The sequence below is a fragment of the Oenanthe melanoleuca genome, chromosome 4 (genome assembly GCF_029582105.1).
Source record: "Oenanthe melanoleuca isolate GR-GAL-2019-014 chromosome 4, OMel1.0, whole genome shotgun sequence".
NCBI classification, from domain to species: domain Eukaryota; kingdom Metazoa; phylum Chordata; class Aves; order Passeriformes; family Muscicapidae; genus Oenanthe; species Oenanthe melanoleuca.
The window spans coordinates 44,401,135-44,425,902 of NC_079337.1; the positions used below are offsets into that span (position 1 = coordinate 44,401,135).

Sequence of the window (24,768 nt, forward strand, 5' to 3'; positions counted from 1 at the left end):
AAGCAAGCATTATACATATTAAGTGTGATCCATATCCTCACAAATGGATTGCATTCCATTTATCGTTCACAGGACAAGGTATATTCTAGCTGATATCTCTGTCCTTTTCCTTTCTGTAGTGTTGGTGGAAGCAGAAAGTAGGACAGTTTATTTATATCTGCAGAGTAAGCGTTTCTGACTTTGAATGCGCCGGGGGCTGACGGTGGCATCTATTCATAGCTGGATTTTAGATGAACAGCACATGCCTCTTTATGTTTGTCATAGTTCTTTTGGTCTACAGATTAATACTTCTTTCTTATCTCAGTTTTGTATTGCTTTAGCTTATTCCATGTTAATGATTTGGCCCTTTACTTGAAAGTGGGAATTATTTCACTTTGATGTTAGCAGGTGAAACTTTAGAAAGTCTGCTTCTAGTCAGTGGAGACAGATTGGCCTTTTCCAGGAGGTTTTGTGGGATGGAATAATTGCTATGGACTGGGTTTCTGTTTTTAAGATGGCTAATTGTTAGAGATTAATCCCAATTTAGAATGCTTTTTAATGGCAAATAATCAACATAAAACAAGTGCTAGTGCTGTTCTGCAAGAGCAACAAATGGCCCAGTTGAATTTCTGGGAGTGCAGAGAGTTACAGTAATCTGTGACAGGACAATCCAAGACTGGGACATCGCAGTAGAAGCTTAAACATGATATTACACCTAATGCAGAGCAATATTCTCTTGCTGTGTGCTCTGCTTGGTGACATCTGGGGTGAGTCCCTTCAGCTCAGGAACTGGATGCAGAACTGCTGTGCACAGAAAATGCAGCACTCCACTCTTGCAATGGGCAAACCTGGTAGGTTTGAATCAGGTGTCATCCTTGTGAGTCAGTGTTTTTCCTGGGAGCTGAAAATGGTCTGTTGCTGTATTGCAGCAGAGACTGAGCCCAACCCAGGAGCTTGAGCATGGTGTTGTCTTTTGCCATCTCCCTCTAGCATAAAGATCACTGTGTAATGATTCCAGGCTCTACTCTCAGGTTTTATTCAGTTATAGGAGCTGTTCTGCCCCAGTGAAAAGACTAAATGCCTGTGCACATAAACGGTGCCATATAGATGCCATATAGAATAGCTGATTTCTAATCTTTTTGTGTAAAAATAAAAATCTGTTTAAGAAAAATAAAGTTAGGTTGCCAATACGAGGAAAATAAGACATTATTGCATTACAGATAATGGAGGCTGTCACAATTTTACATCTGATGTTGGTAAAAACTTAACCAAAATTATCTAGAACATCACCATGACATTAGCCAAGACTGTAAGGTTGCACAGAATCTGCAGTAAGCTGCCTGCTTATCTGCTTATCTGACAAAAAAAAAACCTCATAGTAATAAAGTGTATAGGGAAGCTTTCTCGTTAAATATTTTTCATTGCTTGAAAATGCAAATACTTTCTTACTCCAGGATTCAATTCCAGGGTGATATTTGCTGCTGCCAAGCCCCATGGCTGGCTGCACATCTCTGTCAGGAGCGGGGAAATGATGCACATGGAGGCTGCTCTGGTGGCAGCACTGACAGGACTGAGCTGCTCTACTGTGCATGACCTCTGTATCTCCCTCTGTGTGTTTGTGGGGAGTCTCCTTAGGAGGAAGAAGAAGGATTGACTGAAGGATGTCCATCAGGCAGGGGAGGGTTTTGATAGCAGCCTTCTGTTGTTCAGAAGCGTGCTTCCATGTAAACTCAACCTATCAGAATTAATATTTTCCCTATCTGAAATGAAACATGGTTATGGCAGGAGTCTAAAGAGTCTCCTCTCCTCCACAGGCTTCATTATATATCCATGGAAGTGAAGCTATGTCTGCTGATCATCTGAGTACCTATTGGCTTAGATTATTATATATTGGTATTTCTACTGTAGCTACACAATTTTCATTGTGTGAGCACCCTGCATCTGCCCAGTCCCAGGACAGCAAACAGCAGTCAGCTGCCACAAACAAACCTCATGACTAAACTTCTGCTGCCAGCCCATCAGACTTGACTGGTTGTTTGCACTTAGTAATGTCTTTGTCTCCTAAAAGACATCAATGACAAAAAAAAAAACCCAGTTAATTCTGAGATTGTGTGTCTTCTTTCATTTTTAGGCAGGCACAATTCAAAGCAAAAAATCCCTGTTCTTCTGTCACATAGTTGGAACATAAATCAAGTTGTCTTTATTTTTGGCCACAATAAATAAGCAGGTGTTGAAACTTGACTACAAGATGACTAGTGTTTTTCATTATTTCTTTTTCCTGAAAACATGAACAATTTATACTAAATGGAAATGACTACAGATCTCAGGCATTTTCTGTCAGTTACTTGTTTCTTCAAACCTCTGTTAAAAGCTGTGTTTTCACTAATGCACCCATTTTCAGTTGGTTTTAAAGACAAAAAATGTTACTTCTTGTGTGCTTAAGAAACATTTTAGACCAACTCCACAAGCCATCCAATTGTTTGTTAATTAAAATAGCAAAATAATTCTGAATTTAAACCAGAGGGTTATTCAACAAGGCATTTTACCACTGTCCTAACTCCATCCTATCACACCTTCTGAGTTGAATGTGTTTACATTCTCTGTTAAACTGAGACCTCTGCTAGCATCTTTTTTTTTATGTATTGCACATATTATGAATTATTGTCTGTTTTATGAATATGAGTTTATTCCACTTAATACTCTAGGATACTCCTACGTGCACTTGAGGCTTGTACTGCTGATCATTTTATTCATTGACTGATACTTGCCATCTGCATTACAGTGTGGTTTCTAATTAACAGACAAGAAGAGGAATAAAATGAGCATTGATTGTATAATTTTGTATTATTCATAGTTGAGGATCTGCTGTGTCTGAGGGCAGCTGCAACCCTCATGTATTCAGAGGAAGGAGTGGCTTGGCACATGGTTGTGTTGTTTCTTCTTTGGGAAAAAATAGCACTGCATTGGTCCATCTTCCCATAGTAGGGTTCCTTCTCTTCAAATCCTTTCCACAGTCTCACTTCTTTCATTTTACTTTTCATCCACAGCATGCTTCATGCTGCCTGTCTCTTGTATAAAGTAGTTTCAAGTTAAAAATTAACAGAAAGTGGGATAATTCATGCAGTGCTTTCTTTCTAACTTGCATTTTTTATTGCTTTATTCCTGTTCTTCCCAGGCTTTTTACTTGCTTGCTTTTTCTTGTTCATCTGCAGACTGTAAAATGTTTGGACTGATCTGTGTGTTTATGATCTCTGCAAAGGGCAGTGCAGTTTCAATGGGTTATGAGTGTAGATGTGCATAGGAGGACTTTTAAATAATTTATACTTCCATAAAGCTAAAAAAGTCTTCTGTGAAGGTACTATTTATAGGATATTATCCTCAATCAGATGTGACATATTCCAAAAACAAGAAGAGTTATCTTTTGAAACAGTACTCCAGCAACTATTTCAAATAAAATAGTTTTACAGCAGGTGATGAGAAATACAAACAACCATTTAAACCAAAGCTGAAAAGAGAAATAGGCGAAGACCTCTCCTGGTTTTTTTCTGACTCCAAATGCAATATGGAGTCAGAAAACATATTTCCATGAGGTTTATAAAGAGCAAATGCCTCTGCAAAATATGGTTTTCCTACTCTTATCAGAGACATAATGCTTATCCCAAAAAACATAATCACCTATACTGTAGGCTAAGTTATCATTTCCCTTTTCACCTAAATGTAAAGCATTTTAGTATCAGACTCTGGTAGGTAACAGATAATACATGTTGCTTTTATACTAAAATTAAATTGTTCGTGATTCATAGCTTCAAAAATTGACTCATGCATCCTAAGCCCACATGTACAATGCTGTGATATCTGTACCAACAAGGGCAGTTTTTCTCTGTGTATTCTCCAGAGAAAGATCTGAAACACAGTAACTTCATACTAGGTCATTTATTCAGTAGATCAAGCACAGTACCAGAGGCAGGAGTTTGTCTCCAGAGGGTCTGTTTTATGCACAGCATGCCATATGGTCGAGCTGGTGACACAGAGTAGATGCTGTGCATGGATTAAGCCACATGAGCTCCTTACCATGATCTCTGTTCATCGTGATGGAAGGGATTGGGAGGGCTGTGCTTCAGTGTAACTTCTCATCTGTCCACAGAATAGGGACATCTATGCCCTGTGTTCACCCCTGGCGTGTGTGACCAGCTGCAGGACTCATGCATGGCTTCTCTGCAGCTCTCCTACAGCCTCAGCTCCTTGCTGGAGGCACCTCCCAGCAAGGCTGGGACACCAGAGGGAATGTAGTCTGTTCTTTGTGTGCACAGCACCACTGATGGTGGCAGGACGAGTGTTGTCACAGTGTGAATGCAGAAATTTTCAGTGTTCCAGTTCTTAGTCCTTTTGTCCTTGGTCATGTGTGACTTGCAATGTGGCAAGTTGCCATTAAAGTGGAATTTCTGATTTCAGTGAGGAGAATTGTGGCTGTTGCTTTCAGTATTATGTGTTTAAAAGGGGGTTTTTAATGTTATGCAGTTAAGCCCTTTACCATAAATATTTCTGGCTTTTCTCTGGAAGTCGTTATACTTCAATTATCCTCACTTGCAGGATGAAAGAACAGTTGTTCTGTGCTTACCCTGTTTTACCCCCATGTTCCACCTCAGTGTCCAAAGTGTTAATGTCCATTTTCAGGAGAAGCAACATCAGGAACAAAAAAAAAGAGTATAATGTGGTCCTTGCCCAGTACAATCTCTGGTCTCCAGCAGAGCATCACAAGCCACATTTCTCTGCTTTTCAGCATTGTAATCAGTTTCATACACCCTAGTCAGATTTGGGCTACATTTGCAGAGGCACAGCATGTCATGGCTCTTGCACTACTGATGGAAAGACAAGAGAAGGTCTTGTGCAATCTGCCAGGTAGAAAATTGTTCCCTCTAATAACTTGGCAGGTTCTTGATAGTATAGAAAAAAGGGAAGCCTTCCTTCCTCCTCCTAACACCTGTAGCCCCTGGGAGATGAGCCACTTGACTTCTGCTCAGCTTGTGCTCAACAGGCTGCAGTAAATCATAATTCCCTCAGCAAACCTGCTCTGAGCTGAGCCTGGAATTAGGTTTTTATTTGGCCAGTAGCAGTATCTGACATAGCTGTCTATGTCTAAATTGCAATTATTCTCTTTTTTTTTTTTTCTGTCATTAAATATTGCCCATTGAATGCAACCTAGGTGCCCATTGTCAGTTTTCAGATGGCTTTTCACCTGTGCTATAGTATACTGGGTGAAGAGACCTTTTGGAAAAGACAATTATACATAGTATTAGAATGTGATTATTTTTGTCTTTCTGTTAAAAATACTGGGGTTTTTTATGTTTCTATACATTTACATTATTGTATAAAGCTGCCTACACTAATTTAGGGTTACTGTTAGTCCTGTGATCTTGGCTCAGAACTTAAACTCAGGAAGAAAATGTCTCTTGGACATTTATCCATTATCATCATTCTTAGATCCATGAGTTAAAACAATTTCCTGCATTTTTACAAATTCTAGATATGGCTATTGTTTTCAGGAGGAAGCATTTTCCAATTATGTCCAATCTGCAAGCCTGATTTGGCAGTTTGAGGAATACACAAACAAATTGGACTGTGAATGCAAAAGACATTGATTGTATTCATTTTCATTGTCCAAGAAAAAATATGGAAAAAATCAAATAAAAATACTGAAATGCTTATTTTACTTTGTTATAGTTGTAAAAGTATGATTCATTTAAATCGAAGTAAAAAAGAAAAGTTGTTGTTGGGTTTTTTTTGGGTTTTTTTTTTTAATAAGGATATTAACAGATCTTGCCATATTTTCTGGATGTTCCCCTCTGAATACAAGTGGATAAAGCATCTAGACTCCCATGTGTGCATGGACTTGGTCCTTGCCACAATGTAGCCACAGTCTGAAGACAAGAAGAGGGTATCTGAGAATAATTTGCAAAAGACTGAGCAAGGACTTTTGGTCATGTGGGTCCTGGGCTGGTATGTTCAGCTTTATATTGTTTAGCAAAACCTGGAGTTTTACTGAATTCTTGCAAGAACATTATTGGGAGGCATTATTGGACTTACAGAGCATTTACCATAGCTTTATTAGCATCTGTGTTTTTTTAATTAAGATATGGGCAGCTTGAGGGAGCAACTGAATGGTTCCCTAATGAATTTGTTCCATTAATTTCCTTCAGAAAGTACATCTGAGCCTAAATTAAATTCCTCATGCAATTAATTCATGTAATTTATTGTAGTAAATTCTGTAGTTTTTCCCTGTAATTGTTCATTGAATTGACAAGCTTAATCTCATGTAACATAAGAACCAGCAGTACCAAGCTTGCTATACTTCATAAAAGTTGATATTACGTGTTGTGCTGTTGGATTTTGGCAAGAAGGCAATAAAATATTCCTGTAGAATAAAAAACTTACAAATTACAAATATTAAGGCCAAAATTAAAAAAAAAAAAAAATTACTCTCCTAAGGTAGCTCTTAAATCCTTATTTAATTACACAGGTAAGTGGCCAGATTTTTACATGTGCAGCTTTAGAGCTTGAGATCCAGCAAAGTACTTATCCACAGGGGCTGTGTCCATTGTACACCAAAAAGCAGTTTCCAGAAGAGGGTTCAAAGACTTGGTGCCAAAAACAACCTTTCTAAGCACAGTGCTCCTCAGGGAACTCCAGAGCCTGCAGGATGTGTCCCTATGTAATAAAGATCAGATAATGTGCTGAAATGCCCTTGGAGGCATTCATGTGCAATCCCTGGATGCTCAGCACTGCCAAAGTGTGGGTGCACATTTAGAAGCTGAGGCAGAGATATAGGATTCTAAATTTAGTTAACTCTTTAAAAAAGCATCCTGGGCTTTTCTTTCAAATGGGAGATGTTTGTTATGATGAGAATAAAACTACAAATTGCATCTTTGTTGTTCACAATGCTGGCTTCTGTGGTTTCCTTGGAAGTTGGTCAGATGCACTCTCCTGTCATAGACACCAGATCTACTTGCACAGCATGGTGCTGGTGACTACCCCAAAGCACATCATTCTCTATGTGCCAATCAGATCATAAATTAAATTTATATAAACACAGAAACTTTATTTTTGATATTGTGTGCATTTTTCCTCCCTTTTCTAATGTTTTTCCCAAATGGTGCTATTCTGTGCTTTCCTCCTGCTCTCTATCTTTTCTGCCTGCTAGCATTTACAGTCCAAATTCTGGGTTGCATCAAAAGGACCATGGCCAGCAGGTTGAAGAAGGTGATTCTCCTCTTCTGCACTGCTCTTGTGGAGACCCCTCCTGGAGTGCTGCATCCAGCTCTGGGATCCCCAACAAAAGAAGGATATGGAAACAAGTCCATAGGAGGGCCACAAAGTTGATAAGGGGACTGGGGCACCTCCCCTGTCTGTGAAGACAGGCTAAGAAAGCTGGAGCTGTTCAGCCTGAAGAAGAGAAGGTTGTGTGGAGATCTCCCAGCAACCTTCCAGAGTCTGAAGAGGGCCTACAAGGAAGCCAGAGAAGAACTCTTTGTCAGGAACTGTAGTGATAGGGCAAAAAGTAGCAGGAACAAACTGAAAGAGGGGAAATTTGGGTTAGATATTAAGAAGAAATTTTTTACTGTGAGCATGGTTAGACACTGGAACAGGTTGGCCATGCAGGTTGTGGGTGCCCCACCCCCAATAGTGTTCAAGGGCAGGTTAGATAAGGTCTTGTACAACCTGGTCTAGTGAAAGATGTCCTTGCCCATGGGAGGGGAGTTGAAACTAGATGATCTTTAAAAATCTCAGTTTTCAACCCCTTAATATTCTATGATTCTGTGATTTAGTGCTGTGTGGACTGACAGAAGGGTCACATCCATGACTGGGAATTCCCAAATTGCCAGTCTGGCAGTGATGCTAAACTCTTGGACACCTTGGAAGACTTTGGGTCTCTTCACTTCTGGTACAAAAATAACTTGCCCTTCATGAGGTTGAAGTGGTTTTGCAGCCGTGTGGTCCAAGCTGTGGCTCCCAAAGCCACAAAGGGCTGAGGCATGACTGGGGCAAGGAGCCACCCCAGAAGATGGAGGGAAGAGGGAGGGTGAGAAAAGGGATTGAACTGGGATGATACCGTAGAAATCTGATATGCTTGCTCAGAGGAGATGGGAAAAGAGCATCCCAAGGCTGTGGGTAGGGACAGGTTATCTGTGTAGGTCTGTGCCTGCCCTTCCCCAGCTGATGAGCTCCTTCCTTTCTCTGCTGGCAGCACCAACACACTGCTTTGCCAAATGGTCATGTTAATTTTATTTTTTTTTTTTTTTAATGATGTGATGATGATGCCAGCAGCACAGACCTGGCTGTCCATCCAGCACCACACATGCTCTGGCTGGGAATGCAGAGGACAGAGCAAGCAGAGCAGGACCTTCTCCAAGCCCCAGGGATGGATGTGCTGCAGGGAAGCTGTCACAGGCACCACTGTGTCTGTCCCTCCTGGACACTCTCTTCTCAAGGGCTATAGAACACACCTTTCTTCTGAAATCTCCCAGACTAAAATGGAATCAATTACAATTTTTCACCTGCTGCTGATGTAACTATAGGGAAATGGCAGATTTCTTGTGTTCTGGCCTGTCCTTTCTTGTCCCACAGTGTCACATTCGCTCAGCAGCTTCACTTTTTAGATGCACCAGAGAGCATTAGGCATTTCAGTACAAATCAGATTGAAGAATGAAGATTCAAATGTATGGTAGAATCCACAGGGAAGAAAAGTGACAGGAGAATTATACAAATTACATCCTAGTTTTGGGTTTTGCACTTTTTTTACCCTGAAAAAACAGGCAATGATCAGTGTCCCTGTACACATTTGTACCTACTTTTGCATAAAAAGTCTTAATGCACAAATACAACAAAACTATTGTAAAACATATGTCTTTGGCTATGCATATGTAGGTCCTTAGATTTATCTGCTAGAAAAATAAGGTCCCCCATTGCTATGCTATCACCTAAAGTATAAAAATAGAAGATTTTAATTAATAATATCATAATGCTTTATTTTGAGTTCTGTCCTTCAAGGAACCCTTTATCTCTCATTCTTCTGTCTTTTGCTGACAAGCATATTAACTCTGCATATCTAGAAAATAATGAAATCCTGCATAATGAAATCCTGATGCTGGATTTTCCCTCCCTCAAAGTGCAAGTTTTCTGGTTTAGCCCATGATTCAATTTGTGCCTCTGAAATGGCTTGGTTACTCTGCTGGCTCTGTTCCAGCGTTTGCAGGGTTTACATTGGTTTATTTCTATAAAAGGGCTACAGAGAGAGCCTAAGGTTGAGAGAGCTGAAGTTAATACCAATAAAACAGAGTGGAGTGGTAAACTTTCAACTTTCCTAAACTTTTTACTTTGTAAGAATCATAGGCCTAGTGATGTCTCTGAATTATCAAAGTCCTTCACAAAATGTTGATAATTATCATACTGCTTTAGAGAAAGAGCATGTTTGTTTATAATGGCTTTATGTGTACCAAAAAAGACTAAGCACATAAAAGGTTTACAGAAACTCAGGTCTGAAAAACTTATTTGTTACATTTTTGGAGGTACAGAGATGATAATCAATCACACACTGCTCTATAATTACAGGTCTCATGGGTTCACAGTGCCCATATCCTTTTCTTTTCCTTCCAGCTTCAGAAATCAGTGGAAATGCAGCTCCTGTTTGGTTCCTGGGTCACTCAGTACTGTAGAAAACAGCATCTCCATTCCTTCTCCTTTTTTAAAATTTCTTGCAGATGTGTTGCTTAAGAGGAGGTACTTTGTCTCATGAAAAAGTTCAAAAGTCTCATCCTGGTAGGCACTGAATGCAGCTCCTGACAGACTCATTTTACATAATTTGGCACAAGGGGATAGGAGAAGAACAGAAGCAGTGTTAGTGAGGATGGGCACCACTTGCTGCAGAACTAGATTGTATTCTTTGAAATCTTGAGTCCTCTGCAGGTTAGTGGTGATTTTCTTTTCCTCCACAACTGGGCTTCTTCAAGTCCAACAAGAAATCCCCAAATTTGATTTAAATGCCTTTTCCCACATATAATAGGGCTTGGGATTCAAAAGAATTCATTCAGCATGCTCTCGAAATGGCATTTCACTTCCTAAGAAAAAACAGTAACAGGAAGTTTTGTTTTAATTAGTTCATGAGCTGTGCAGCAGCTAATGTATTCCACCTCTTCACTGTTGTAAAAGGAGCAGATTTCTTGGTAGTGTGGAGTGAGCAGAGAAGAGGGATTGTGTTCTGCTCTCCATATGCTGCAGAGCCCCATTCACAGGCAAGGTGTGAACGGAAGGCGATTTGTAGCTGCCTGCCACTTGTAAAGAACAAGATTCTGTTGTTCTCCAGGCTGGAAGGAAACCTGGCTTCCCTCTATAACCCTAGTGCAGTGCAACAGGTAGACAGCACCTTCAGAGATTTCAATTTCAACAATAAGAGATTGTAAAGAAAACTCATTTTTTCGTTTGCGTTTAAAAAAGAAGGACTGGATGTCAGGCTGGAAATAAATATCCCTGGTTTCCTCAGACATGATATTTCTTGATGGAAAGTCCCAAGGTGTAAGAGCCTAAATGAGGGATGTAGAGCTCTAGGCAGGCTCTTTAAAATGCTGTTTATTGTATCCAAATGATGCAGCAATTCAGGGTCATGGGTGACAAGAGCCCAGCCCACAGCCTGACAGCCACAGCTGTGGGTTGGTCTGAAAACCTTCTTCTAGTTCTGGTTACAATATATTATATACTTTTCATTACAGAGCATCTTACAACATGGCAAGCAATCAATACCTTTACTATTACCTATAGCCTATCATAACTACTAACATCATATACATTTTACTGTTTTCCAATCACAAAAAGTTAGTATGTTATAGTTTAAGCTAGAAGTTGTTTTTTAGTTTTCTTGCAGTGGAAAATTCTGACATCTTTTCTCTACTTGCAACATGACATTTTTGTTTGTCTGTGAAAACCTTTTTGCTAGGTAAAAGCATCTTTTGTTTGAGCTGAATTTGTCCTTTGCTCAAAATCATAAAAGCCCCTTCCAACTCACCTGCACTTTGCCTTCTTTGTTACCCAGTAAGACTGGCTCATCAATTCTTTACTTTTATATAAAACTTGCTATCATTTCTATTCTTTCTTCAAATTCTACATTCAAAGATCTTTCAGTTATGGCTCTTGACTGTTATGCATACATATCTGTAAGACCTTCCTGTCAAATCCTTATCTTTCCCAGCACCAAGGAAGTCACATTTTAGAGAAACTTTGAAAGTACACCTCCTTTCCCTCTGTTGGGCCAGCCATAGACAGCCAGACTGCATCTTCAACTCCTGATGCCATCCTGGGGTCCCAGACTGGGTCCAGCACAGACTCTGCCATGGAGACTGGAAATGGGCATTGACCTCTCCCTGCTCCAGTGTTCCTTGAGACACACTTTTGGTTTTGCCAGAAGGCACAGCTGAACACAGCCCAGTGCACCAATGCTCCCACACCTCTCCTCAACACATGATATTCAGACAAATGAAAGCTCTGTCACCATCTCGTAGGAGTAGTTTCAGAACCCTGTAAGTGTATGTGTGTGTATGTATTTATATTGTATCTATTTTTTACTGTGTGGAACACAAAGGTATGAAAGTAATTCAGATTCACTGTCAAATATTCCCTGGACTTTTGAACTTACCACCTTTTTATTGACATTTTTAGTACATAAGGATTCTGTCATTTGTCAGTTGCAGAGGAAAGTTTGTTCAGGGATCTCCTACCCAAAAATCCAGGTTCCTTGTAGACAGTCTGGATGCCTGTTTCCAGTGCCAGGCTCCTTGGGTGCAGCACAGTGCAAGCTGGGCCTGCAGGGACACCCTGCCCTCTCAGCAGGATTCTGTACAGACACAGAGGTTTGCTGGTGCAGGATTGGTTTCTTAACTGGAGGATGGACACAGAAGCCACTACAGCAGCATCCCTGGAGATGACAATAGCCATGAGCAGGAGTGAGTGTGTTGATGAGAGCATGTGGCAAGAAGGGTTATTTTGTGATGGATTTTCTGCCACAGAGATGAAGAGTAAAGCAGGAAGAGAGGCAGGCAAAGATGTCAAGAGGAGTAGAACTGTGTTGACAAGGCAATAAGAATATCAGGTGACCCACTTACCTCTCACTTGGCTAATTCTCATCAGCAACAGAGCTGAGAAGGCATTTCTTTCAATGCTTCTGTTCAATATAGGTCATGTGGTGAGGGGGATGGAGCCAAGACTAAGAATTTCTTTTTTTCCAAGACACTGTCTGGCCACCCAGAGGGACATTTTAGGTGGTCCTGTAATTGGAACTTAGCCTTAGTGGAAGATAAGCATTATATCTTAGCAGAAGTGCATTGGAAAAATACATTAGAAGTAATAACTCTGACACTTTGAGGGATAAGAACTTTTTTTATGATTATGCAGCTCTTTCCAATGCCTGGCTGACATTTCTGCTGTATTTAGCACAGACTCTTCCATTTTTCTTGTCACAAAGGTAGGAAATGTATTTGGAGTCAGCAGGCTGCCAGCCAGGGAGGAGCAGTTCCCTTCTTCATATCTGTTTACCCAAGCAGACCAGCAAAGCAGCTGGCTCCTTTCCACATAACAGGGGGCTCTCCTTTGGGGTCTGCTAGCATGGAACCTTCTGTTTGCTGTGAAGAGCAAAACATGCTCTGTGCTGCTGAAAATGCTGTGTGATTCAGGTTACAAGGAGAGACACCTTTTGTTGTCCAGAACTTTTTGCCTTCTTGCTTTTTTGCAGAGACTTGTGCCATGCTGAAGACATGCTGTCTAACAAACCCCTGAGTTTCTAGAATATAATACAATGAAAATAATTTTAAATTTCCTCCCAGTTACCCTTTTCCTACTGTTTATTATCAAAGCACATGAATATTTTTCACTCACTCAGCTGTGTGTTTCTTTATTTTTTAGGCTGTGACTCGTCACTGAAGCTGACATCTCAGAAAGCCACAGATGCAGTGGACGGTGTCTTTCGGTGCCTCAGGGATATTGCCAGAGTCAGAATGCACATGAAACAGTTTCATTCCATACATAATCCAGGCAGCAACACCCATCAGGCAAGTATAGCTTTCTTTTCCCTGTGTTTGTTATTTCCCTAGCATGCTGTCAAAGTTACAGCACTTATTTTGTGGATGTGCTAATCCTATAAACATTCTGCCCATGAAGAGGATACTTGAGCAGAGATTTTATGATTGACCTAGTCATCAAAAACTTCCTCAAGTCCTTTGTCCAGACTCAGGTATATGCATATCAATGGCAGCTCTGAGGAAGAAATTTGGGCTTTGCTCTGCAGCACTGTGGAATGACGTGAATGCCTGTGAAAAGCAGGGCTGGGTCAGGATGGCTCTTGACTTAGACTGCTCAAGGCAGAGTGAAGCAGGATGTCTGCATCCATACAGCAACTATATTCTTGTTGTATTTTCTCTCCCATCCCTGTAAGCATGAGAGACAAACTTGTTTGTAAATAGGTGACAAATGCAGCTTCTGTTTCTGAAACAGGAGCACATGGTCTACAATACTGCTTTAGGTCATCAGGACTAATAGGCAGTGGTTTTTCTTTCTCTCCTGTCTCCCCTGAAGACCTTTTCTAATTAAAAATAGAGTTTTACAGCAGAAAGCAGTGATTTAGAGAGATATCATAAAACATGAATCTAGCCTTGAGCCAGAAAATAAATCCTTCCAAACTCCTAGCAGTGCTGTAGACCAGCAAAGGGATGTAGTTCAAGTTAAGCATTACTTTGTAAGAACATGAGTATTGCAAAATGTCACTTGAAATCCATAGTGAAGAAAACCTGTTCCTGAAGTCTTCTAGCAGATTGGACTAGTCTGATGTCCAAAATGGGGAAAATTCTTAAAAATTTAATACAGTTCAGTGCAGGAGCAGTGAGATGATAAGAAAATTTTCTTGGAAATGTAATTAGCATCAGTATGTCCTTTGGATGTTATCCACTTTGCTTGCTTAGGGATAAGTGCTGGAACACAGCAAGGGATATATAACACCTTGAAGCCCCTTAATCTAGCCATGCAAGGGATCCAGTTTCTTAAGTAGAACAAACCTTCTGCTGAGGGAAGTCCAGGAGATTTATAATAGTAGAAATAAGCAGGCAGTATGTGATTGTCCATGATACTTACAGCTGTCTAGAAATGGGCCTCTCTTCTGACTGGCAGGTGTTGTGTGTGTTCAGTTTAGCTCCTCAGAAGAAGTGGTGACCACGTTCATCACCAAACCTGCTCAGTGCCATGAGAATGGGTTTAGCTTTTACATACTTTTTCACCTTGTCTGTTAAAAGCTGGGAAGCCTCCATTTCTTCTAAAAACTCATAAAAATGTTTCTATGGATAAGTAGCTGGGAATTGGATAGCCCCTATTTTTTGTAGCATTGTAATTTGTATTTCTTACATAAAATGACAAATGTTTTCATCAGGTTTTCAAACTAGTTCATGTAGTGACCATGTAAGAGCAGAATTTTGCCTATTAAAACTACTTTCATCTTGATATAGGTATATTTCTGCCTTTCTCTTTCCCTTCCTCTATTCCTTCTTCCAACCCTCACTCTTCTTTTCTCATTCTCTCTCCTTCTCTCTTTGTTTCTCTCTCTTCTCCCCTTTATAATCTTGTGTGGTTTTGAACAGCTATTTTAAACCAATTTTTGCCTGCCAAAATTTGAAGTTGATAAAAGTTTCATTATATGAGATAAAAACCAATGCAGCTGTTGGGAGTTGTAAAAAAAAAAACCAAAATAAAAAAAAAGCAAAAAATATAATAGATTAATTTCAAGTCATAAAATATTTTTTAAAATATTTGAAACCATTATACTTTAAAAAGGTAGGTGATCATACTATCTGTATTTTAGTATATGTGTAATCTGACTGGGTTGTTTTGAAGGGCACTGAGCTTTGGTGCTGAAAATACAGACATGCAAAATCACAGCACATTTTTAATGTCTTTTGAGTACATAGTTTTGTCTGAATGATATTTTTCATTTCAGGCAGATGATCTTTTTCCTTTAATTTTGTGGAGTAATCCTCTCTGTTAAACTGTGATTTGATCTCTGCTCCAAAAATATTTCATTCCTAATGTTTTTCTGTTCCTCATCTATGAAGATATTAAACAGATTTTTATAAATAGGACTTCATGCCTGCATGTGTATTTTCAAACAGTTGTTTATTGCGTGACTAGATTTGACAGAAATCTTGACATGTTCTAAAAGATCCTGTAGCTCATGTCTGCTGTAATTTGCTTTGTTGGCTCAACTAAAAGTTATGCACATATTGTGAGAAGAACTAGATGAGTTGTATAAATCTTTGTTGACAGGATTGTATTAAAAAACTGTAAGCTTTGTTTCTCACTCTAAAGTGTTGGATGAAAAACATTTCTTTAATGACTCCAGAAAATTTTAGTCTCAAGCCAAGTGGTTTGTGTTTTATTTTCCATCCATTTTTGCTATTATCTTGCAAGATCTCTTGTAGATATCATCTTTGCAAAATTAATGATGTTATGCTTGATTTCCCAAGTAATCTAAGGAATGATATATACCTGGGGTAGTCCCAAAGCCAAATAAGTGTGCTAATTTTAAAGCTGCTCATTTTCTAAGACAATTGCACTTTCTGAAATTATTATGGTTCTGTTGCAGTTTGGGCAAAGTTAAAAGCAGTAAAACAAAGCTCCATCTGTAAACCAAGTAAGCTTGAATTTTCATTAAAGATCTTCCCATTGGTTCCTAAAAGATTTATCTTAAAATTTTTTCAGCATGTCATAGTGGTTTAAACCTTGGCATTGGCATGTGGAGATTATTAGGCTGCTACTTCATATTCAGCCTGGGTTTGTGGATCCTGAAGAGGATACAAGGTTGATCCTTTGGGAGTAGACTTTCCAGCATGTTGACCATTTGTACCTTTACATTTTCCAGTTCTTCTAGCCCCTAACTGCTCTGAAGCTCTGACATTCATGGTAATGGTTCTCTGGCCTGTTTTTCAAAAGTCTTCCACAGATGGAAGTATTATGTGGAATACCATGGCCATGGAAGCTAAAGGAGTAACAGGGACTCCTTAGCTCTGCTCTGCCATGAGGGACAAACAGGCAGGAATGGGCATGTTGGCCTCTTCCCTTCCCTGCTGGTATCCAGACTTCAGTGGGGACGTGACACTTGGAATAAGGCAGGAGTGATCAATTAAAGAAAAAAAATCTCTGATTAGGTGTTTGTAAAATCATTAAAAAGGGAATGAGATCTGGGTGCACAGTGGGCAACAGAGTCGCATGCACATGGTTACCCATTTCTGTATTACCTCCAAAAAAATTCCAGAGAAAGTAAAAGTCCCCTCTTTATTCCCTGTCTCTCTTTACTTATATAATACATATGGGACAGAGTAAATGTGTGGCTGTCTTCCAGTCTTTTCAGTCTGATGTTGTGCTTGTGCACACCATCTGCAGTCAAGATCACAACTTCCCTGAATGCTTTCATTTCTGGGATAATTATTTCTGTACCCTTTAATAGAAATAGCATATTTAGAATTGTGGTTGCACTGAGTCTAAACAGGTTTACTCACAATGCATTGTTCTCTTTGTGCAGGCTTCTTACAAACCTCTGCTGAAACAGGTGGTGGAAGAGATCTGCAATCCTGATCGGCCTGATCCTGTTGATATTGAGCATATTTCATCAGGCCTCACTGATCTCCTTAAAACTGGATTCAGCATGTTCATGAAGGTAAACCAGCCTTCCCAAGCTCACCTGTAAGATTTTCCTGAGGTCAGAGCATCATGCAGCAGTAGCTGATTTTGTTATAGTGTTCAGCAGAACTTAAGGGGAGTTTAGGAGCGTTAAATCCTTGAAGGGGGTTGGGAATAGCTTGAGGCACCACATTGCAGGTACAGTGCAGACAGGCAGCACCTGCTGAACAAAATAATAGTGCAGCAGACTGAACATCTAAATAAGGGTGATGGGGGACACCAAAATAAGGATGATGTAGCTGGGAAGAGGCAATGTGGCTTTGCTAAAGGGAAGTCCTAACTCAGTTTTTAGAGCTCTTCAGATACACCCAGCAAACAAATTGATAAGGGAGTGTCAGTTCATATTACCTACCTGGCATTCCAAAAGGCATTCACATAGCACCTCATCAAAGGACTTGAAGGACATTCAGTACCCTTGAGATAGAAGTAAATATAAACAATCTGGACTCACAAGGAATGAAGGAGGAGCTCTGTATTCAATACCTTTTCTATAATTTGATATGGTTCAATTTGTACCATAGGGGGAGGAAGGAAGCCCGTAAGTTAGAAATTCCTTTGGGGATCCTCTAAGCATGTTTTAAGACAGTCATTCTACAAGAATTTAATCTGCCTTACAAATTTGCTCATGCTGAGTGTCCACTAAATATTTACAGAGTTGAAGTATGGAGTAGCCAGCATGTGGAACATTCAGCCTTGTCTTACTCCATATCCTGAATTCTCCATTGAAAACAACCCTAAATTCACATCAATACTATGGTTATGAGTACAGCACATTTCAGTATTGTGCTCAGTGGTCTTTTTTCAGTTTTACCACTATCACCCCTCCACATGGAAGAGACATCAGCAAACTGTGTGAGGCAGTGGACACAAGGGAAATTCCAGTTGAATAAAGGAAAAAAATTCTAACTGTAGCAGTGGTTAAGTCCAGAGAATTCTCCATCTCTAAGATATTCAAATGTTGGCCAAACAAAGCCCTGAGCAACCTGATATTTTGAAGTTGGCCCTGCTTTGGGCAGGAACATGAACTAGATGAGCTACAAAGATTCTTTCCAACTTGATTCTGTGATTCTATGGTAATAGAAAAGAAAAAAAGGTTTTTTTCTCCTTTGTGAAAATTCCTGCTAGACCTGCATTTAAAGTCAGGTGGCAAAAATAGTTTTGACTGTTATGTTGAACTATTCTAGAACTCAGTACCAGAATAACAGTTATTTTTCTGTTATTTCAAAAGAAGCTAGAATTGAGCACATAATCAAGAAATCCAGTGTTTGTTTTCAGGAATCTGTTTCCACAATTGAAATGGATTTCCAATATACATTCAGCTAGGCTCCTAAATTGAAATTCTCAGCTCTTCACAGCTAATGATAAAGCCCTAAGACAACAGAGGATACATGTAGAATAAGTGACCCAATGTATCTCCATTCTTGTGTCAGAACTGAAAAATTTATGCCAACACTCCAAAAATGGTAGAATTAAAAGCACATTTCACTATCAAAGCAACCAGGCTGGCACACTCAAGTAAATTTTTAAATTATTGGTTTCATTTACCAGTAATTCTCACAATTCTATTGATCTCATTGTATTTTTATATTGCAGAATTTTTAGTCAGGAATATAGCTTATTCTTAAAAAGAAAAATAAATTTAAAAAAAAGAATATAAGGACTTCAGAAGGCCTAAATGGTTAGATGGAGACACTGACACCTTTTGAGGAGTAATCTGTCCTTTTAGAAGGTGTGGGTGTGGGTGTGAAAGAGAGAGAGACTTAAGTAGTTATGGCAATATGTACCTACCTGTAAGTGAATCTTTCCTGGTGAGACAAATATTAAGAGATGAGCAAGTGAACTTTGTGTAAGATAAACATTTCATAGGCATCATCACATCACAAATATGTGTCTGTTCTTGCTCTCTTAGTTTGTAGCCTGGTTTGCTGGCATTTGCTCAACTGTTGCATGAATGAGTGTCTGAGCAGCCTGTATTTCTGACACAATCACACATCAGCACAGTAATTATTTTGCGAGCTTCCTTATTTTTGTTTCTTTCTCAATGCCTGAATATAAATGCCAACTCACATAAAAATACTTTGGTGATTGCCTCAGGTGTGTTAGTTCAGGACAGACTTTTAAAGATACCTCTCATCCAGAAGTTGTTTGTCTGGCAGATATGTTTGTTTTGAAGTTAAGGAATGGTGAAGGGAAAAACTGCACTGCCTCAAGGACTCCTGTTTTGACTGCTGCTCTAGACCACATGTCTATTATTATGATCTTATGATATTATGATGTATTATGATGATTATGAACTTGCCATCACTGATACCAAGTGCCCTACACAGCAGCCTAGTTTCTGGTGGTTGACATGTTTTCCTTTTTCCAGTTATTAAGCTAAATTAATTGGTTTCTGGTTGGTCACAAATACCAGAATCATCAGTGCTGCTGTTTTTGTTGGATAAGCTACAGAACAATAATGACTGTTTTTGCTGACTTTTCTCAGAAAAAAAGCTTTTGTGAGCTGCCATGAGCCATGAGAGCAACCTGTCCTCTAATACCTTCCTGTTTCAGTTTTAGAGTTTTATTGGCCACTGCCACCCTGTTTTACCACTTTCTCCTCTCTCTCATCCACATAGACACGTGCACCAGCAAAGTGCCCTCTGACCACCAGCATCCTGAGCATACCCTGTATGGTGAGCTCAGAGCTGGGAGAAGGCCCTGATGTCCTGCTGGGACACTCTGCTGGCTCAGGGCACCATCCCCTTTCCTCTGGGCTCTTTCATGTCAACATAATGGCTTTGAGAGTTTTTTGGTTAATCTTTTTAATTGTCTGAGGCAGCTTTCTGAATTTTTCTTAATGTATGACATTTTGGATTGAAAGCGAATTTCACCCAGGGATTTTGGCAAAATTCAGAATTCACAGTAAATTCAGAAGCAGTGGAAATGTCCCAAATCAAACTGTAGAAGGATCCCAGAAGACACATATTGCTTTTGTTGCAATCCATTTCAGTTCTTCTTCTGTATCTTCTTCTGTAACACTGAAATTACTTGTGTTTAACTACATGCAGCCAGTTCCTTCAAAAGAGAGAGTCTTGGGTGGTTGTATTATCAAACAAAAAAAAATATTGGCAGAAACTTGCATTCTTAACACAGCCAAATATTTTGTACCCAAAGTATTGTCCTCCTTCAAAACACTTACACATAGCATAACAAAATTACAGATTCCAAGACCCTTTTCATTTCTGTTTTAATTTAATTTAGGGTTTGCATGCCTAATAGTATTTTTAATACGCATTTCTGGAATTTGTGGTTTGAACTTTAGTCTTCTGCTAAATAATAAGTTTTATATAGGCACCATGTGTTTGGATCTAGGTTTATTTTGACTGAAAGAAATGATTTGTCAAGATATTTTCTCTTTAGCATTACCCTGAAAGCTCATGTTTTCTGATTCTTATACTGGGTGTCCTTTCAGTGTGCCCAGTGTTATGCAGGCATGTTTATTATGAGTTTGTTTTTGCTAGGAAAGATATTAAGAATCATAGAATTCCAGAATCACAGAATATTCTGAGTTGGAATGAAACAACAAGGATTATCAAGTCCTGCACAACACCTGGCCCTGCACAGCACCATTCCCAAGTATCACACCATGTGCCCAAGGGTATTATCCAGGCAGGCATGGTGTTGTGACCACTTTCCTGGCAAGCCTGTTCCAGTGCCTTGGAATTGTAGTATATATGCTATCTGTGCCATCAGCTCAGTGAAGATGGCCAGCAAAGTCAGGGTGGGTAAGAGAATAAATACTCAGTGTGCAAATACTCAGCTCCCTAATACGTCTGTCTGAGGCTTTTCTACTAGTTTCAAACTCTCAGGAATTCAAGAGCTCCTTGCCTGAGAGCAGCATTGAATAAGGGAGCCCCATGTAATCAAAGCCAGCTAGCCTGGAGAGAACATGGCATCTCCCTGTGCTTCAAAAGAGTCCTTGCTGGAGGTTACCAGGCAAAAAGCCTGGCAGACCTGCAGGATGAAAAAGTGCCAAAAGACTAAATATAGGAAAGCCACAATAAGGAAAAGAAGAGGAGCTGTACCCCCAGGAGCTGGAGCCACAAGGATCAAAGCAAGCTGCTGTGGTGGGGAAAGCAAAAGAACCCTGCTCTGCCCAAGCATGGGTTGACATCACTTTCATTCTGTTGAGTGAATGCTGTTAAAGGCCTACACTCATGCAAGGAAAGGAGGCAGAGGGTCTAAAAAGGAATTAAAGTATTTTGTCACTTTCAGAGCCAAACATTTGGAGTGTTTCATACTCCAGGGTGATGTGACAAGAGGAATTGCATGGGCCCTGTTGACATCCCTCCTAAAGAATGGATCAAGGTAGTGTCAGGGGAGTGTGTTTTCTCAAGAAGAAAACAGTTTGGTAGGAAACAGCAAAGTATTCAAACTTCTAGAAGTAGCTAAGAGGAAACTGATGTAAAGCATCACCTTCACATTTAAAATTAAATAACTGAAGTGAGATGTTAATTTGTTAAAGATAATTGGGAGAAAATTAAACAAGTATTTTCTTGGAGCTAGATTTTCTATTAGTTGCAAGGCAGTCATAGAAACATTGAAAACTCTGAACTGAAACAAGCCTATAAACTGATTTTATACTATAATGGACCTGATTTATTTTTACTGGATGAATTGTAAAAGATTATTCACTCCACCAGTGAAAACACATTGCATAAAATTCTTCTCCATGTTGACCTCAGGCAGGGATTCCAGCATGTTTAGGCTGGACTTCTTGCTTCTACTGGGTAGTAATTTACCCCTCATTCCTTAAAGTCTCCTGTGTATGTGTATCCAAAGTAAACATCCACCCAAGTACTCTCCTCCCACTCTGGGAAAGGGAGGAAAGTAATGAAGAAGGAATGGAGGTAGAAACCCTGAGACTTCAGGAGGAAGTACCACAGGTTTCAGTGGAATCCATGGAGATTTTATTTCCCAACAAACAAGTTAATTAGTTCTAACTGGGCATCATCCCCATTGATTTCCCTCTCAGCTGCTACAGCATTCCATGAATATTTCTTTCTAAGCTTCCTCTTTGGTCTTCCTCTAGCTACCTAGGGAGCTGATCACTAATAATCCATAGGTTTGGACCTGCATGAAGCAGGTACAAATAATGCTTTTCTTCATTTCACAGGTGAATCGGCCTCACCCTGGTGATCATCCTCTTCTGATCATCTTTATGGTTGGAGGAGTGTCAGTCCCTGAGGTCAAAATGGTGAAGGATTTGGTAGCAGCACGCAAACCTGGTACCCAGGTAAAAACAGCTCTAAGCATGCAGTTCCTATCCAAACAAAAACTAAGAAAATTCATCAGTGTTCCCTAGAGCCCTGGTACCAAACCTACAGAAAGCCACAGCCAGATGGGCAGGACTGATGTTAGGATTTTGCTGTGAAACATCTGTAGGCAGCAAGTATTCAACACAAAGGCTCTGTTTTTTCAGGTTATAGTCAGCAACAAAAGTTCAAACTCAGGTTGGAGAGTTCAGAACAGACTGGTATTAATTTGAAGTAGCTTCTGTTATGTTTCAAAAGATTAGTTTCTTTGTATTCTTTATAAACAGAAACATTTGCTGTCCAAAAAGCTACAGGGTCCCTGGCAGTGCATCTGCGGGACACAGTGCAGGGATACTCAGGAGTCTGGGTACTACCTAGTGACTTTCCAGTTGTAATCCTGCAAGCACAGGAATAAAAACCTGAATAAACTGAATGGAGGAGGGAGAGGAGGAGGATGGGTGAGCTCTAGTGGCACCTGAGATGTTAAAAATCATCATTAATTGAGGAGGACCAATCAGGTGTCTGCAGATACACAGGGTAATACAAAACCTCTAAAGTGCTGTGTAACCAGCTGCATCATAAACATAACTCTGGTTTCTAGGGTGGCTTGTAAACATCTTGTTTTCAATTCATATGGAAGGCGTTTTTGATTAGTGAGAAATCATTAGCAAAATGGAGCCAACCAAAGGCAGAGCAGCCCCTCAGTCTGGCATGTGCTTTCCATGTTTCAATTGTCCTTGCAAGGCAGTCTCAAGCAGTATTTTGTAAGATGAAGTACCATTTTAACAGGTTTTTTTATCTGATAACACGTTTCTTTCTTCCCCATTAGTCTACTGCTAATCTCCTCAAAATATCAAATTAAATTTTCCCTCTTGGAGGGGAATTGAGTTGTGGTACACTGATGGACAAGTTAATCCACACACAAAATGTATTAAGACACCCTGAAAGATAAACAGAGGGTTAACATCTGATTTGGTTGAGAACTATGCAGGGAGATTTCCAACGGGCTTTCTAGAGGGACTTAAGGCTTGACAGTGGTGACATGGGATCTGGTGTTGCTTTGCTTTGGCTTAACCCTGGCAGCAGGTCACCCTCTGAGGCAGATTCCTAAAGCATTTTAAGCTTTTACTGCATCTTGCCCTTTATCCAAAAATGCTGTGTTAGAGAGGTGAAAGAACTTCAGGGGAGAGGTGGGAGGAGGAAGAGAAAGAAGAAACTAAGCAGTTGTGCAAGTCTCTGACAAAAAAAAAAGTTGGTGTGTTTGTTGGCTTTACCTGGATTTCTGCACTATAGCTGTGAATATGCACCACCTGTTTAGGATTATTCTCTTTTCAAAAAGCCAGGCATTTATCTAACTCAAGCCAGGGTTTAACAGAGCCTTTTTGTGCTGTTCAGGCTATAGGGAAACACTGGTCTTCCAAGTCCTTTCCAGTCAAACAAAGCACTAACATTTATACTGATTACTGGCTCTTGGAAAAATGGAGAAATGTGTAAGTACAAAAATAGAGTAAAATAGTTGAAGAAAAACTGACAGGGTGCACTAATTACTTCAGCAACGGCTTGGAGTTGAGGCAAATGACATTTAAATGTGGAATAAGAGAAATTTCCATCCACAGAACTGCTCTGCATCTGAATGTGAATGACGATTTTATTTCTCGTGGAGAAGCACAAAGGAATACAATGTTGCCTGTGCACCATTTGGTTTTGGATGGTGGTAAATAGCTCCCCATAACTAGTGAGGAGTATTTTTGAAGGAAGAAATTGCTTCTCCTTTTCTGCTTTAATCAGGAGAGTTATAAAGGAGAAAGAGCATGAGAGAATGTTTCCCCCTCCCTTCTCTCATCTATGTGGTTGTGGCTGAGGCAGGCAGACAGATAAACTCTTTCAGATGTTAGGATGCACCTAAAGGATGCACTTTTAGATGTTGGCTGCATCCTTCCCTGCCTTCTGCTGCACTGGGGGGAAACTTCCCATTGGAGTTCAGGTGGTCAGGATGGGACTCCTGGCTCTTCCACCTTGGCTGCCACTAGGAGGGGATAGCCCTTCAGGTGAAGTGTGAATGACAGGCATGGTGCAAGACAGGCACAGATACAGAATAAGGAGAAGGTCTGCAAAGGACTGTCCTGAAGAGAGCTGCCTGGAGAAGAGGGGGACATTACTTATCTGGGCAATTCCCCTCTTCTCTGTAGAAATGAAGGAACAAATATTCACATTTATCCCTCTCAACAAGCCCTTGGAGACACTAGAGGGAAAGAAGTCCTGCTGGATTCATGCATCTTTTCTGAGACCTTAAAGATGCAGATCTCATTTTTCTCTCTGGGCTTACTATTTGTTGCACAAATCCCCTGAGGGTTCAGTGGTAGGACTCCAAGAAGAAATTGCTTTTATCTGTCAATGGCTATTGTTGGTGTTTGGCTTATACGCTGAAAAAACTTTGGTAACGTGTCCCTTCGTGTTTTTCAGAGTTAAGCTGCGTGATAACAAGATGAGCACATACTGTGCTATAGTCTGATTCTCGTGTAACATAAGAGAGTGTCAGCCTTTGGCATCTTCTAGTTACAGAGAGTTTTTCAGGCTTATGAAGGAAGAGATAATCAGTGTCAGTTTGCTGCAGATTGTGTGGGAGGACAAGGGAAGAGGAGAAGTGAGGGGGAGGCTACCAATACAGAAGGGATCTTTTCAGTATCTGAAGTGAAAAGATGAAAGAAAGAACAACAAAAAAAGTTGAAATGCA

The 24,768-nt window shown here is 40.0% G+C and overlaps 1 protein-coding gene across 1 annotated transcript in view; it reads left to right on the forward strand.

The window, feature by feature from the left end:
• Positions 1-24,768, forward strand: part of SCFD2 (sec1 family domain containing 2) — a 186,540-nt gene that overhangs the window by 159,127 nt on the left and 2,645 nt on the right. The window contains exons 6-8 of the mRNA XM_056490506.1: positions 12,922-13,067; positions 16,580-16,714; positions 21,896-22,015. Of these exons, the coding sequence (XP_056346481.1) occupies positions 12,922-13,067; positions 16,580-16,714; positions 21,896-22,015 (401 nt within the window). The remainder of the gene's footprint in view (positions 1-12,921; positions 13,068-16,579; positions 16,715-21,895; positions 22,016-24,768) is intronic.